The following is a 14,665-nucleotide window of genomic DNA, read 5'->3' as shown; positions in this document are numbered from 1 at the left end:
TGGTGCCTGGCATACAGCAGCTACTAAATATATGTTCAACGTCTGTCTTCAAAACCTTAACATTGTCTACTTTTTGAAAGTTAGAAGGCAGTTTAACAGAAAGAATCCGGGCAAAAGGGACATTTTTGGTTTAGTTCATTTCCTTCCTCTCTTATTTAATCCTTTGAAATAGGTTTTTTATTTATTTACTTTTAAAGTAAGTTCTCCACCCAGCGTGGGGCTTGAACTCACGGCCCCAAGATCAAGAGCCACACGCTCTCTACCTACAGAGCCAGCCAGGCGCCTCTCTGAAACAGGTTTTCAGCTGACTGGAAGCCCCACTGAGCGTCGCAGTGGAGATGGACACTACGAGGGTGACCTCCCAGGTCACGAAGACAGGTAGAGAGGACTCAAGACCTACTTTAGGGGGATGAGTTTGAGTTGTCCATAGAAGATTCGAATGGAGAAGACCAGGAAGCAGTCCGGAACTCAGGCTTGCTGTGAGCTTGTGACCGAGGCTTGGAGGTGTTCCACGCAGAGGAGGGGTCAGAGGGGATCCGAGAGCAGAGCGAGTGGCAGGCACAGGCAGATCGCATCCTGGCACCAGTGGGCGCCCCCGTCCCACCTCCCCTTCCGCACAGAGGACCCCTTTAAGGCAGCAGTGGCGGGGCGGGGGAGGCGGGGACCTCAACGCTGCAGGTTTCCAAATGCTAAATTATTCAGGAGCCACTTATCCCGTATTTAAGGCTGATTTATTTCTTGCAGTAGCTTTTTAAGATAAAAGGTAAAGCGAACTCCTATCTGACCTCAGCCCATAAAGGAAAAGCTTTTTTGGCAGTCATTTTGTGATCAAGTTTTCCTGTCCGGTAGTGATTCAAACTACTGTCTTTTGCTGCACCTAGGCACGGCTGTGTTAGACAAACCTTAATAATTTAGCATTTTTCACCAACCGGCAGGTCACGCTGCTAATGGCTCCGTGGTTTTCAGGCATTCAATAAAATTCAACTCCAGCTGCCTGTTCCCTCCCATCATCCTGGAGTGCAGCAGCCCAGACTGGCTGCAGAAGCCGATAGAATATGGTAGAAATACTGAGATCTGCAGGAGGCCCAGCTAGGAAAACCCGGCACCTCTCTCTACCGTGATCTGCCACGTTCAGTTCTCAAGAGAGTTGAGGTGGCATCCACGTAAGCCCCTTCTTTTTGTTTTCTTTATTTATTTTTGAGAGAGAGAGAGACAAAGCACAAGTGGGGGAGGGGCAGAGAGGGAGACACAGAATCTGAAGCAGGCTCCTGGCTCCGAGCTGTCAGCACAGAGCTCAACGTGGGGCTCGAACTCACGAACCTTGAGATCATGACCTGAGCCGAAGTCGGCCGCTTCACCGACTGAGCCACCCAGGCGCCCCCGCAACCCCCTTCTGTGCATGCAGAACACTGCCCGAAACCTTCCCTCTCCTGGCTTCCCCATCTCCCCAAAATAGCTCACATTGAGTCTGGCTTATAAGTCAGTTGAGACTCTAAGAAAACATCACCTAAAATATCACCATGAAAGGGCAACTAACAATCACCAACCTTAAATGGTTTGTGCCAACCAATCCATCACTCATTTCACCCTGTCAACAAGTATGTACATTGCAGACCCTCAAATTCCTGAAATTGACCTGGTATATTATAGAGGACAGTTTAATCTGGGAGCTATCCTACTAAGTGAAAGCAACCCGTGGAAATAAATTCTGCCTCCCGAACATATAGGACAGAAATGTTTTTATTTGAGCCTTCTCCTGCACACCCATTATCAAGTGAAGTGAAATCTGAGAAACTGACATTAATTTGTTTTAAGTTCTATTCTCTACCAACTGCAGCAGTAATGGCTACAGGACTTTTTAAGCCTGAGAACCACGTTTGCGAGCACACAGCTTCTGGAAATACATACTCCCACTCGTGGCCCGTTTCTGCCTCCCCAAAACAACTCATCAGGAGTACAGGTGAAATTGATGATACTTCCAATAAACACCAATTAGAGATTTGTTTTTTACAATTATACTAGGATTACTGCAAGAAATTAAAATGCAGACCTTTCAAAAATTAGAATGATTGACACTTCCACTCTGTACCCCTGTGCTTTTTTTTTTTTTATTAAGCTTTTTATTTTGAGCTCATTGTAGATTCACATGCAGTTGTAATATACGTGTGCCCTCTACCTGGTTTCCCCCAAGGGTAACATCTTACAAAACTAAAGCGCAGGAGAAATGGACGCCCCCCCCCCCACATTGCTAGCGAAAATGTAAAAAGGTACAGCCACCGTGGAAAACAGTTCGGCGATTTCTCAAAATGTTAAATATAGAGTTACCATATGACCCAGAAATTCTATTCCTGGGTCTATACCCAAGAGAAATGAAAACATATGTCCACACAGATCACTTGTACATGAATGTTTATAGCACCGATATTCACAATAGCCAAAATGGGGAGAATGGATACGTAAAATGTGGTCTATGCATTCAATGGAATATTACTCAGCAATAAAAAGAAAGGAAGTGTTGATCCATGTTACAGCGTGGACGCTGAGTGAAAGAAGCTAGAGATAAAAAAAAAAAAAAAACCCTACATATTTTATGATTCCACGTCAGTGAAGTTTGCCAGAATAGGCAAATCTATGAAGACAGAAAATAGGTTAGTGGTTGCCTGGGGCTGGGAATAGAGAGAGGTTAAGAGAGTGATAAGGAATGACCGTTAGTGGGTACAGGGTTTCTCTTTGAGATGATGAAATGCTGTAAACAGAGATAGTGGCACAACTCGGTGAATATACTGAACACGTATTTTTATGGTATGTGAATCCTGTCTCAATTAAAAAAAAATTTTTTTTAATTACCCTAACTGGTCATTTCCTCCACACAAATAAGTGTGGCTTGACTCATGGGAGGAAAAATACAGTATAACACAAGCAGGATGTTGACATTGATTCGAAGATGCCTAATGGTTCCTTCACCACAAGGACCCCTCATGCTGCCCTTTTTTAGCTACAGGTACCTCTGTCCCCCACCCCCACCCTGACCCCTGCACCCACTAATCTGTGCTCCACTTGTACAATTTTGTCATTTCAAGAATGTTATATAAATGGAGTAACATAGTATGTAACCTTTGGGGATGGGTTTCTCCCATTCATCCTAATTCCCTGGACATCCATGCGAGTGGTTGTGTGTATCGATAATTCATTCCTTTTTATTGCTGAGTACTATTCCCAGGTATAGACGTAACATATTTTGTTTACCAGTCGCCTGCTGAACGACATCTGTTATCTCTGGTTTGGGCTATTACAAATGAAACTTCTATGAACATGGTATACAGGTTTTCACGTAAACGTAAGTTTCCATTTCCCAGGATAAATGCCCAAGACTGCAAATGATGTGTCACGTAGCAGCCTGCGTGTTTAGCTTCAAAGGAAACTGCTGAGTTGTCTTCCAGCGCAGTGGTATAATTTGCCATCCCCACAGCAATGCAGAAGCGATGGTCCTCACCAGCATGTGCTGTTTATTTTTGTTTTGGCCGTTCTAATAGGGGTGTGGTCACAGCTCACCGTGGTTTTAATTTGCACGTCCCTGATGGCTCATGTTGTCAAACATCTTTTCACGGGCTTGTTGCCATTTGCCTGTCTTTTTCCTGTCCTAACTGAATTCTAACTTTTATTTTTCTAAGCTGGAGTTTTGAGAGTTCTTTATGTCTACCAGATGCCAGTCATTTGTTGGCTCTGCGGTTTTACAAGTATTTTCTCCTATTCTGGCACGAGTCTTTTCATCCTCTTAACAAGGTCTGTCACCGAGCAGACATTTTTTTTTTTAATTTTTTTTTAACGTTTATTTATTTTTGACACAGAGAGAGACAGAGCGTGAACGGGGGAGGGGCAGAGAGAGAGGGAGACAGAATCGGAAGCAGGCTCCCGGCTCTGAGCCATCAGCCCAGAGCCCGACGCGGGGCTCGAACTCACGGACCGCGAGATCGTGACCCGGGCTGAAGTCGGACGCTTAACCGACTGAGCCACCCAGGCGCCCCCGAGCAGACATTTTTAATTTTACCGGGGTTCCGTGTGTTCATTTTACCTTTCATGGATCATGCTTTTTGATATCGAGCCTTACTCTTCGCCTAGTAATAGATCCCAAGTGGTTTGCTTTTCTTTTTCTAGAAGTTTTATAATTCTGCATTTTATTTTTAAGTCCATGACCCAATTTGAGTTCGTTTTTGTATAAGGTGTGAGGCTTACATTGAGGTTGAGGCTTTTTTTTTTTTTTTTTTTTGCCTATCCGCGTCTGATTGCATCACTGTTTTTGCACCTTCCTCAAGCCCATATTAATGTGGGTCTATTTCTAGTTCTCTGTTTCGGTTGATTATGTGTCTCTCCCCCTACCAGTACCAAACAGCAGTGACTACTCCTACCTCATCATTTTCAAGACTGTTTTAGCTATTCTACAGCCTGTGCCTTTCCACACAAATTTAAGAATGAGTTCATCTTGTCTACCGTCCAACCTCGGCTTGGGTCATGATCCCCTGGTTCACGAGTTTGAGCCTCAAATTAGGTTCTGTGCTAACAGTGCTGAACCTGCTTGGGATTCTCTCTCCCTGCCCCTCCCCCCCTCACGCTCTCCTGTGCACGTGCTCTCTCCCTCTGTCTCTCGAAATAAAGAAGTAAAGTTAAAAAAAAAAAAAAAAGAAAGAAAACCTGGTTAGGATCTTGGTGGGAATTGCATTAAACGCAGAGATCAATCTGGGGGAAGACAGACCACTTTGCCATGTTGGGTCTTCCCATGCATAAACACGGGATGTCTCTCCACTTATTTAGGATTTCTTCCATTACAACCACATTGTAATTTTCAGCATACGGATCCTGTACATGTTAAGTGTATCCCTACATCATGTTCTCTACAGTTGATCATAGTATTGTTTGTAATAGCACTTTCCACATGTTCATTGTTAGTAGGTGGAAATGCAATTGATTTCTAGGTGTTGATCTTGCAGCCTACGACCTGGCTGAACTCACCAGTTCTCGTTTTGGTTGTTTTTGTTTTGTTTTGTTTTTCAATAGATTCCTTGGAACTTTCTGTGAAGACAACCATGTCATCTGAACATAGGGAAGATTTTACTTCTTCCTTTGCAATTTGCATGGCTTTTCTTTCTTTCTTGCCTTACTGCCGCGGCTGGAACTTCCAGCGATGTGTTGAATAAAAATAGTGTGAAAGCAGGCAGAGTTGCCTTGTTCCTGAGCTTAGAGGGAAAGCATTCAGGCTCTTGCTGTTAAATATGACGCAGCTGCAGGGTTTGTTTTTGGTTTGTTTTGTTTTGTTTTGACCAACAAAGGTCTTACAAAATTAGTTTTGTCCTCTTCTCCCCCCCCCCCCCCCCGCCCCCCACATACCCTTTTTGAGGAGAAGCAGCTAAGTCTCAACTTGGGGATTGGCCCAACCGAGATGACAGAGCAAAAAGGAACCGCAAAGGAGATTTTAGTACTTCCTCTTCCAGGCCAGGCTTGCAAGAGTGATAAAACTAGGCTTCCTTTCGAGGGGGGGTGGGGGGTGGGGTGGGGGTACTTTACAGCCCTAATCAGCGCCAGGGAGCTAATCTACCAGGGCCCTTGCAGTCTGCAGTGAGCTAAGGGCACCCCGTAGATGGGGCAGAAATTGGCTGTCACACCGGAGAGCCTCGGGGAGTGGGGCGCCTGTCCCCTCTCCCACTGCCCTGCTCTCCCAGGCAGCTCTGGCAGCTTCGCTTGCCTGCCACCCCGAGCTGCTGCCGATAGCGGCGTCTCAGATACCCAGATCCAGGGTGACAGGAGTGGCCGGGGCCAGATTGAGATTTGTGTGAGCTTTTGGCAGTGGCTCAGCCCAAGCAGAGGATCAGCTGCGAAGAAAGGGAGCAAATTAAGACTTCCGTGGCTGGGTAAAACTGATAGCAACAAAGTGCAGCTACAATACGTGTAATCCCCGGAACATTTCTTGTTTTTAATGGGGGCAGGGGATGGATAGTTTAATCTAAAATTTAAAAAAGAAAAGCCATCACACCCCGCCTCCCCCCCCCCCCCCCCCCCCCCCCGAGTCCGCGCTGCCCTCTCCCCTCCGGGGTCCCCGCAGGCCCCCGCCCCTCTCTCCCGGGCGTCGCCCCGCCCACCCGGCGGCGCTCCCCTCTCGCCCCACCCCCGGGCTGGCCGAGACCACACCTGCGCAGGTTAACCCTGCGGGGACGCGCCGCCCGTGGGTGGCGGGGAAGGTGAGCGGGGGAGCGCGGGGGGGCGGGGGGAGGTGGGAGGACCAGGCGAGGCTGGGAAAACGGGCCTCCGCTAATGGCGGCCCGGCGGCCGAGGCGGGAAGGAGGGCCGCGGCCGGAGGGGGGCGCCCCGGCCGCCGTCGCGCGAGCCGGCCCCGGGCTCCTCGGGGTCCTCTTCCCACGCTTCCTCCTCGCCGGTCCGTACCAAAGCCGCCGGGGGGCGGGGGGGCGGACCGTTCCACTCGGGGAGGGGCGGCGGGTTAGGCCGCGGCCCGCGCCACCTGCGGCCCCCGGACGGGGGCGGGGGCTGAGGGGCCGGGGCCGCGCCGTCCTCTCCGTTCCCCTTCGGTTCCCTGCCGGCGGGCGGGGCCGCCCCGGCCGGGCCGCCCGCCCGCCGCCGGCCCGGAGGCCCCTCCCCACGGCGCCCCGCGCGTCCCCGCCCGCGCCCGCACTCGGCGCCCGCACCCCCGCGCGCCCCCGCCCGCGCCCCGCGCGCCCCCGCTCGCGTCCCCGCCCGCACCCCCGCGCCCCCGCCCGCGCGGCCGGGACGAGCGCCGCCGAGCGCATGCTGATCCCTGTCCTCCTCCTCCTCAGGCGGCGCTGGCGGCGGCCCCGGGACCCGCGGAAGCCGGCATGCTGGAGAAATTCGAGTTGGAAGAAGAAGGTGAGTGCCCCCCGCCCCCGCCGGAACGCGCTCCGTTTCGACGCCGAGGGGCTGGGGCGCGGGGACCGCCGGGGTTCACGCCCCGGAGGCCGTGCGGCCCCGGCTGCCGAGCGCGGCCGGGGATGCAGACGCCGAGCCGGCCGAGGACGTCTGCAGTGGCCCGCGGGTGCCGATCGGGGGTGGGGGTGGGGGGGGTTGGAATCCGGGCTGGGTCCGGGAGGGGAGCCCCGAAACCCGGCCATCCGCTCCGAGGGGCGGCCCTTTTGTCCTAACCAGCCCAACTCGAGGGAGAGCCAGGTGTCATGCAGCAGGAATTGTTTGTGGTGCCGCCGTACACGTAGAGGTAACCCCCAAATTGCGTTGATGGCCCATACCTTAAAATAACACCAACCGGTTCCCTGCTCTGTATTTCCGAAAATACCACCGGCAGGGTGTGTCTTCTGGTTAATAGGGAAAGTTAATAGGAAAACCAGAAGCGGCTTGGCGAATTGGGTTTGAGTTCAGGTGACCCTGTCACTCCATCATTTCTGTCGCCTCTGCGCTCGCTCGGGTTTTCTCTCTCCTGCCCTGTTTGCTTCTTACTTACCTGGATCTTGTGAGGGAGCTGTTGAAACGTGAAGGGGGTGAGTTCGTTCTTTGGCAAAATTGATGTTTGAAACGGAATGCGATGAGCTTTCACCTGGATTTTATTTTGAAACTGTTAAAATGCAAAGGGCGCAAAGCTTGTTCTTTGCCAGAATTAGTATTTGAGATGGAATATGGCGAGCTCAGAGTCGGAAAAGAACTTTGTACGAGATGCTTGACAGTTTGAGGAATTTAATTTGAAAGAACTCCACGCTATCTCGTGTGCTTGCGTTATTTATTTAGTGACTTCTCTTTGCCCCAGGAGTATTCATGGAATAAAGCTCCTGGAACAAAGAATGTGCCATGTGGATGCTGTGCCGTGTGCCAACTTTACTTTAATACTTTTGTTCATTTACAGCCAGGCAATGACTTAAATAAGCGTGCACGGCCAACATGAGAATGTCAGCCAGATAGTATTAGGCCTGTACCTGCATTCATTTTATGTTTTAGCTTCCCTGCAGCATTTCACAAGCCCGTTGCTAGAAGATAATGCACGCGTAGTAATTATCATTAGAAGTCTGCATCCATATTTATTATTCACGAGCAGTTATGTGATACATTTCAGAATCTTACTGGGACCTAATTTGCATTTTCTCCTACTGAAAAATAACCCAGTATCTTAAATCGAATCCTCCTCATTACTCGTCAGTTGCCTATCGCGGGTCAAATTTTGGCCACTGTCCACAGAACAATACGGTGCGCCTCCCTTTCCGTTAAGATGTCGAGTGTCTATATCGTAGGGGTTTTCTTTGTCCCTGATACCAGTAATAAGAGTCTGTTGCGTTTAAACTTTTTGCAGATTCACTTGTGGGCCAGAGGAAAGTGGAGACCACATGCGTTAGAAAGACAGCACGGTTATGGTTAAGGACATAGACCCAGCTTCACATCTCAGCTCCGTTTCTCGTGTAGCCATGTGACTTGGGACAAATCACTGAGGTCCTCCGTCTGCCTTACTTTCCCCGTTTGTAAGATGAAGCTAATACCAGGGTGTTTTGAGGATTAGATGAGATAATTTGTGTAATGGTATTTAGGACGGTGTAAACCCATAGTAAGTACTGTGGACGTGTTAGTTACTATTTTTTTTTAAAATGCCATTAACCTTTATACCGAATTCATGGACTTTTTAGGCTTTTATTAACAAACCTTAACATGGAGAGTCTTCTCGACATGGATTTGACGGGTTGTTTTTTTTTTTTTCTTACTTGAGATTTATTGATTTAATTATGTTGCGTTTCTTAAAGCAGATCTACGGGCCTGGTTTCTTTTGCATTGTTTCTGCCGACATAATGAATATGAAGTATGAAACCTAAGCATCTAAGGAAAGGGATTTCCTGTTTTCGCCCATCTATTTTTATCTATATCGCTGTCATTACTTTAAAGCAGGCTGAAGCCCACAAATAACGCTGTCAAACTTTTCTAGATTTTTTTAAGGGGCGCCTGGGTGGCGCAGTCGGTTAAGCGTCCGACTTCAGCCAGGTCACCATCTCGCGGTCCGTGAGTTCGAGCCCCGCGTCGGGCTCTGGGCTGATGGCTCAGAGCCTGGAGCCTGTTTCCGACTCTGTGTCTCCCTCTCTCTCTGCCCCTCCCCCATTCACGCTCTGTCTCTCTCTGTCCCAAAAATAAATAAACGTTGAAAAAAAAAATTTAAAAAAAAATGTTTAAAAAAAAAAAAGAAGGCAGAACGTTAAGCACTTGCTCGGAAGCCGTTAGCAGAGCTAGAAAAAGAAATAGTGTCGGCATGCTTGTCTAAAATGCTGCTTTGTTTCTTTTGAACTTTATATTGCTTATTCATCCATAGGATGGAAAAACTGAATATCCAGCAGAATCTTACGTTTATTTGCGGGGGTGGGGAAGGTCCTCACAGTTTAAGCCATTACACCCTTCAATGTCCTGTGAACTACGTGTTAGCAGCCTTCATCACAGATGGCTGCTGAATCGATCATTTGATCTGTAAACTTCTTTCTTGGGGCCCGCGGGTGGCTCCGTCGGTGAAGCGTCCATCCAGCTCTCGATGTCAGCTCGGGTCGTGATCTCACGGTTCTTGAGTTTGAGCCTCGCGTTGGGCTCTGCACTGTCCGTGCTTGGGATTCTTTCTCTGTCTCTCTCTCTCTGTCTCTCTCTCTCTCTCTCTCTCTCTCTGCCCCTCCCCCACTCGCACACGCGTGCTTGCACGCACACAGGCGCACACGGTTCTCACGCGCTCTCTGTCTCTCAAATAAAGCTAAAAAAAATTCCAACTCCTTAACCATGACTGTCGTCGTTTCTGCCCTGCTCTCCGGGTGCGTTGCTTAGACGGAGATACGTCTGGCAGGCACAGAAACACGTGATGCCGCGTATTTTCGTTACCGAGTGTTTTTGTGTTTCCTGATAAGTTATAACCAATACCGTATTTGTCAGAAGTAATTTGGGGGCGCTGGCGAAGTCGGAGTAGTCTCTTCAAATGTCGTTTGCTTCTGGGAAGGAAGGAGAAGCCGTACCGTGACCCGGTCAGGGGGCCCGGGCCATCTTTTGCCTGGATTCTGACGCCAGCGGCCTTGCCCCCGTTCTGCCTCCAGCGCTCCTTACCATCAGATTCCTCCTTCGCGGGAAGCTCTTTACCTCTGGCTTCCGTCTGTATATAGGATAAGTGGCTGCTTCTCTTCATTTGCAACCTCGCCGCCACCTCCCAGCCGTACACGCCAGTGATCGGAGGGCTGTCTGTGCCAGAGATCGCCAGACGTCTTTTGAAGGGGCAGGTTCTGATTCTGGGGCTCTGGGCTGGGACCTGGGGGTGTGCGTTTCTGCCAGGCCCGCAGGGGCGGCAGCGGCTGCTTCCTAGACCCCTCTGTGAGTAGCAAGGCTCCAGAACAGACATCGGCACACTTCTGCAAAGGGCCAGATGGTCTGTGGCTCGGGCTCGGTCACGACTCCTCCGCCCGCCCGTGCGGCAGCGAGGCGGAAGGCAGCCGAAGCCCAAACTCAGCCCAACAGGCCGTGCGCCGGTGAGCCTTCATTTGTAAACACGGGCCGGGTTTGGCTCCCAGGGGTAGTTGGCCAGACCCTGCGCTGCGCGCGCCTCTTGATTTCTGCGTGCCTCTCACGGTCTCTGTGCCTTAGAGTGTTCCGTTACCTTGACCGCAAGACTTTCTCTTCCTCCCTGTCTCCGCCCTGTCCGTGTTACTCATGCCTCGCGGCTCTACCCAGATCTTGCCCCCTCTTCGAGGCCGTCCCCCAGATCCCTTCTGCGCCTCTTTTCACAGTTCGTCCTGCTGTTCCCCGTGCCTGATGTGGCCGGCACACAGTAGGCGTTCAGCAGTGTCCGGAATCTTCGTCCGGCGCCTCCGTGACTGTTACTCCGCGGGAGCGTTGAGGGGACCCGGTGGTTCTGTGTATGCAGAGGGGGGAGAACACTGCCTCACCCATAGCAGTCGCTTTATGCGTCTGCTTTTCAATTTTTTTATTCAGAGGTCAGTCACGTTAATGTTTTTCTTTTATCCGGATGAACTGGCTGGAACGTATTTTATGGCCGGACCAAGCACAAGTACTGAGTAGGGACCTAAACACAGCGCAGGGATGCTGTAGCTAAGTACCAGCAGCTCAGTCACGATCAGTCAGTCTGTACTTTGGGCATGCTTCGAGAATTGGACAGCCCCTTGGAAGTATCCGTGTTCTCTCCCGGCTTCCCTCTTGTCCCTTCAGCTGTCACAGACTCTTCAGTTATTTCAGGGTCTTGGTAACTCGCCATGGCGCTCTCCTCTCGCTTGGCTGGCTCTCCAGCCTGCTTCTTCCCTCGCCGCCTGCCTCCTCCCTGATCCCAGACCACCTCTGGGGTCCTCCCTGGCCTTCTTCACCCTCACGGCCTCCTCCAAACTGTTAGCTTTCTAGAACTCACCTCCAGCTCACTTTGCCGGCGAGACTGGTCAACCTTGTCTACGCTGATCAAAAATATGGAAGAAACAGGGGCCTTTTTTTTTTTTTTTTTTTTTTTTAGGAGGAAAAGCATAACTTGTCAGGTCAGAATGTCAGGCCTCGTTTGGTAGTAAGGTAGCCGTATCCTCATAATCCACAGTCGCTTGGGGCCCTGCTGCTTGTTTTGCTGTTGTCGTCACCGGGAGTTTTCTGCATAAAACAGGGCCTGCACCTGGTGAACTTGAGCTTTTCCTTCTGATTCAAAAATACGGCCTAAAGCAAGCAGCAACCACTCTATAAACAGAACCAAAAATTGGTGCTCGCTCAAACGCGTTCCTTTTCATCCGGGGGAGCAAAGCGAGCAAAGATTGGTTGTTGTCAGGGGACAAAAAATCTTAACTATTACAGTGGCTCGTGGCTCTCCAAAGGGCTGTGTTACATGAACGGATATCCAGGATTTCTGCCAGATCATAGTTTCACAGGCGTAGGACAGTTGGGGGGTGGGGGGGGAATATATAAAAAGTTTCAGAGGGGGATTGGACGGTACAAAGTTTGAGAAACACTGCTCTGACTTCAGGGAGAATTGTCTCTCTGTGTTTTTGCCGGGACCTGTCAGAGCACCCCCTTATCACTGGCCTCAGAGCCGCTGCCCAGTGAGGCTCAGCCTAGTCCACTTGGTGGGACATTGGCTTTCACGTGAACAGTGCTGCCCTCTGGTGGTAGAGACGCTACAGTGATAGGTTTGTAGTCTCTGCCCACCCCCCACCCCCCAACCTTTGGGTACCTCTCCATAATGATTAGATTGTTCTAGATTATTGGAAGTCTCCGATCATCTGTCATCCAAACTCTGGCCTTCCCAACCGTTTGCATACTCATCTCAGACAACAGATTCTCTCTTAATTATAAAAGTAGTTACAATTTTATGAAATATTTACAATTAATTTTTTTTTTCCTCGGGGCGCCTGGCTGGCTCAGTCGGTTGAGCGTCCAACTCTTGATCTCAGCCCAGGTCATGATCTCACAGCTGGTTGAGTTTGAGCCCTGAGTCGGGCTCTGTGCTGACAGTGCGGAGCCTGCTTGGGATTCTCTCTCTCCCCCTCTCTCTGCCCCTCCCCCCCCCACATGGGCTCACACAAATGCTCGCTTGCTCTCAAAATAAACTTAAAAAAATTTTGTTTTCATCTCTAGCTGACCCATATTTAAAAGCTTGCCATATTTAATAGGTTTTAAGTATACATTTTAACGTCTCTGAAGTTAGGCTATAGCTTCACATTTGATGGTATCTTAGATTTGATGAGATAGAATGGTTGTCTTGTGGCCTGGGGAGGTGTCATTACCTGAAATGGAAAGATCCTGACTACCTGAGACAAAGAGGGGAGACTCGAGGTATTTGAAACCGGGATCTGTTGGCTGGGCCTCACGAGCAACTTCCAGAAAGTCCTCGGGAGCTGAGACAGCAGTCCAGTCCTGTCCATGAAGGGTTGGTCTCCATGACCTTCCCTCTCAAGACGCACTTTGCTCCGTGAAGGCCCTCAGCTGTGACCCCACCAGTCAGGGGGCCACGGTCCAGACCCGTGATTCGGATGGCGGCACAGTGCCCAGGATGGTCCCATCCTGCAGCTCTGCGTGGGCTGCAAAGTCCCTGAAAGATGTTATACTGGGATCCCTGCGGCTTTTTAAGTCTACTTACGTATTTTGAGAGAGAGAGAGAGAGTGCCGCGTGGGGCTCGAACTCACGGACTGTGAGCTGAACTCATGGCCTGAGCTGAAATCAAGAGTCAGACGTTTATTCGACCAGCTGAGCCACCCAGGCGCCCCTCTGCGGATTTTAAAGTGGGAAGCCTGACAGAGCATTTGGAGTTGACTCGGAAGAAATGGAAAGATGGTTTATATCCGGTATTGGAGGTTCTCCTAACCAGCGTGCATGAAGTGCACTGAGCACTGTTGTCAGTGTTCACGTTTATCTAATCCTCTCAATAGCCTCGAGACGTAAATATTTTTGTCATCCCTATTTTATAGAGGAAGAAATCAAGAAAGTAAGAGGTTCAGTCACCGTCTCCGGGACGTATGTGGGAAGGTGGAGAACCAGGTTTCAAATACGGTCCTGTGCTCTGAGCCAGGGTGCGTAACCAGGCCGCAATCCTCTTTTCCTCAGAAACCCTCTACGCGTTCCCACCCCCGGCACGTTCCGCCTGAGCCACCGAGGCCATTTCCCGGGGCTGCCCGGTGCAGACTCCGGGGGACACCTGTCAGGCCCCTTCTTCCCTTCAACTCTTAGTAACAGTCCACAAAGATGGTCTCTGCTCCCGTGTACCGCACAGCCCCCTCGTGGCCACCTCACGCACGTCTGGCCGTTGCTCTTCTCTCCTTGATGGTCCCGACTCTTGTTTCCAGAGCGCGGGATGTCGAACTTGCTCCCGGCCGCCCTGCCCTGTGCCTACCCGCCCTCTTGTCCGCCGCCTTGCTCTCTGCCATCACTTTACTTCCCCGGGGCCTGTTGCCCCGTGTTTTAATGCCATGTATTTGGGGGCGCCTGGGTGACTCGGTCGGTTAAGTGTCCACCTCTTGATTGCGGCTCAGGTCACGATCTCAGGGTTGTGAGATTGAGCCCCGCGTCGGGCTCGACGCTCCGCTCTGAGCGTGAAGCCTACTTGAGAGTCTCTGTCTCTCTCAAAATAAAATCTTTTTTAAAAATTAAAAAATAAGGGGCGCCTGGGTGGCGCAGTCGGTCAAGCGTCCGACTTCAGCCAGGTCACGATCTCGCGGTCCATGAGTTCGAGCCCCGCGTCAGGCTCTGGGCTGATGGCTCAGAGTCTGGAGCCTGTTTCCGATTCTGTGTCTCCCTCTCTCTCTGCCCCTCCCCTGTTCATGCTCTGTCTCTCTCTGTCCCAAAAATAAATAAACGTTGAAAAAGAAAATTAAAAAATTAAAAAATTAAAATTTAATCCCACGGGTTTCGTGACCACAGTGCTTCATAACTGATGATGCCCAAACAGACACCTCACCCACATTTCTCCTGAGTACGCAGCTGCCGCTGGCCACCTCTGCCGACCACTTCGCCCGCGGCCTCTGTTCTAGCCACCTGCACCCCCTCCTCCCTGGTTTCGGCCGGCCGAATTCAGTAAGTGGCATCACGTCTGCCTCGCTGTCGTTGTAACAGGAGTGATGCCGGAGCTTGTGTGCCCGCGTCCGGGTGATGGAGCCCTCGGACCGTTGCCAGTGCCCGTCACTCTGGCCGTCACTCGGGGCCAGCCCGTCCGTG

General features: G+C 50.7%; 1 protein-coding gene across 1 annotated transcript in view; it reads left to right on the top strand.

Moving 5' to 3' along the window:
* Positions 1–14,665, top strand: part of PRKAG2 (protein kinase AMP-activated non-catalytic subunit gamma 2) — a 260,976-nt gene that overhangs the window by 193,513 nt on the left and 52,798 nt on the right. Inside the window, 1 exon segment of the mRNA XM_043589972.1 lies at positions 6,822–6,891. Coding sequence (XP_043445907.1) covers positions 6,822–6,891 — 70 coding nt within the window.

This window comes from Prionailurus bengalensis, chromosome A2 (assembly GCF_016509475.1).
Source record: "Prionailurus bengalensis isolate Pbe53 chromosome A2, Fcat_Pben_1.1_paternal_pri, whole genome shotgun sequence".
NCBI lineage: Eukaryota > Metazoa > Chordata > Mammalia > Carnivora > Felidae > Prionailurus > Prionailurus bengalensis.
The sequence above is the reverse complement of the archived record's forward strand: the minus strand, read 5'-3'. Positions and strand labels throughout refer to the sequence as shown.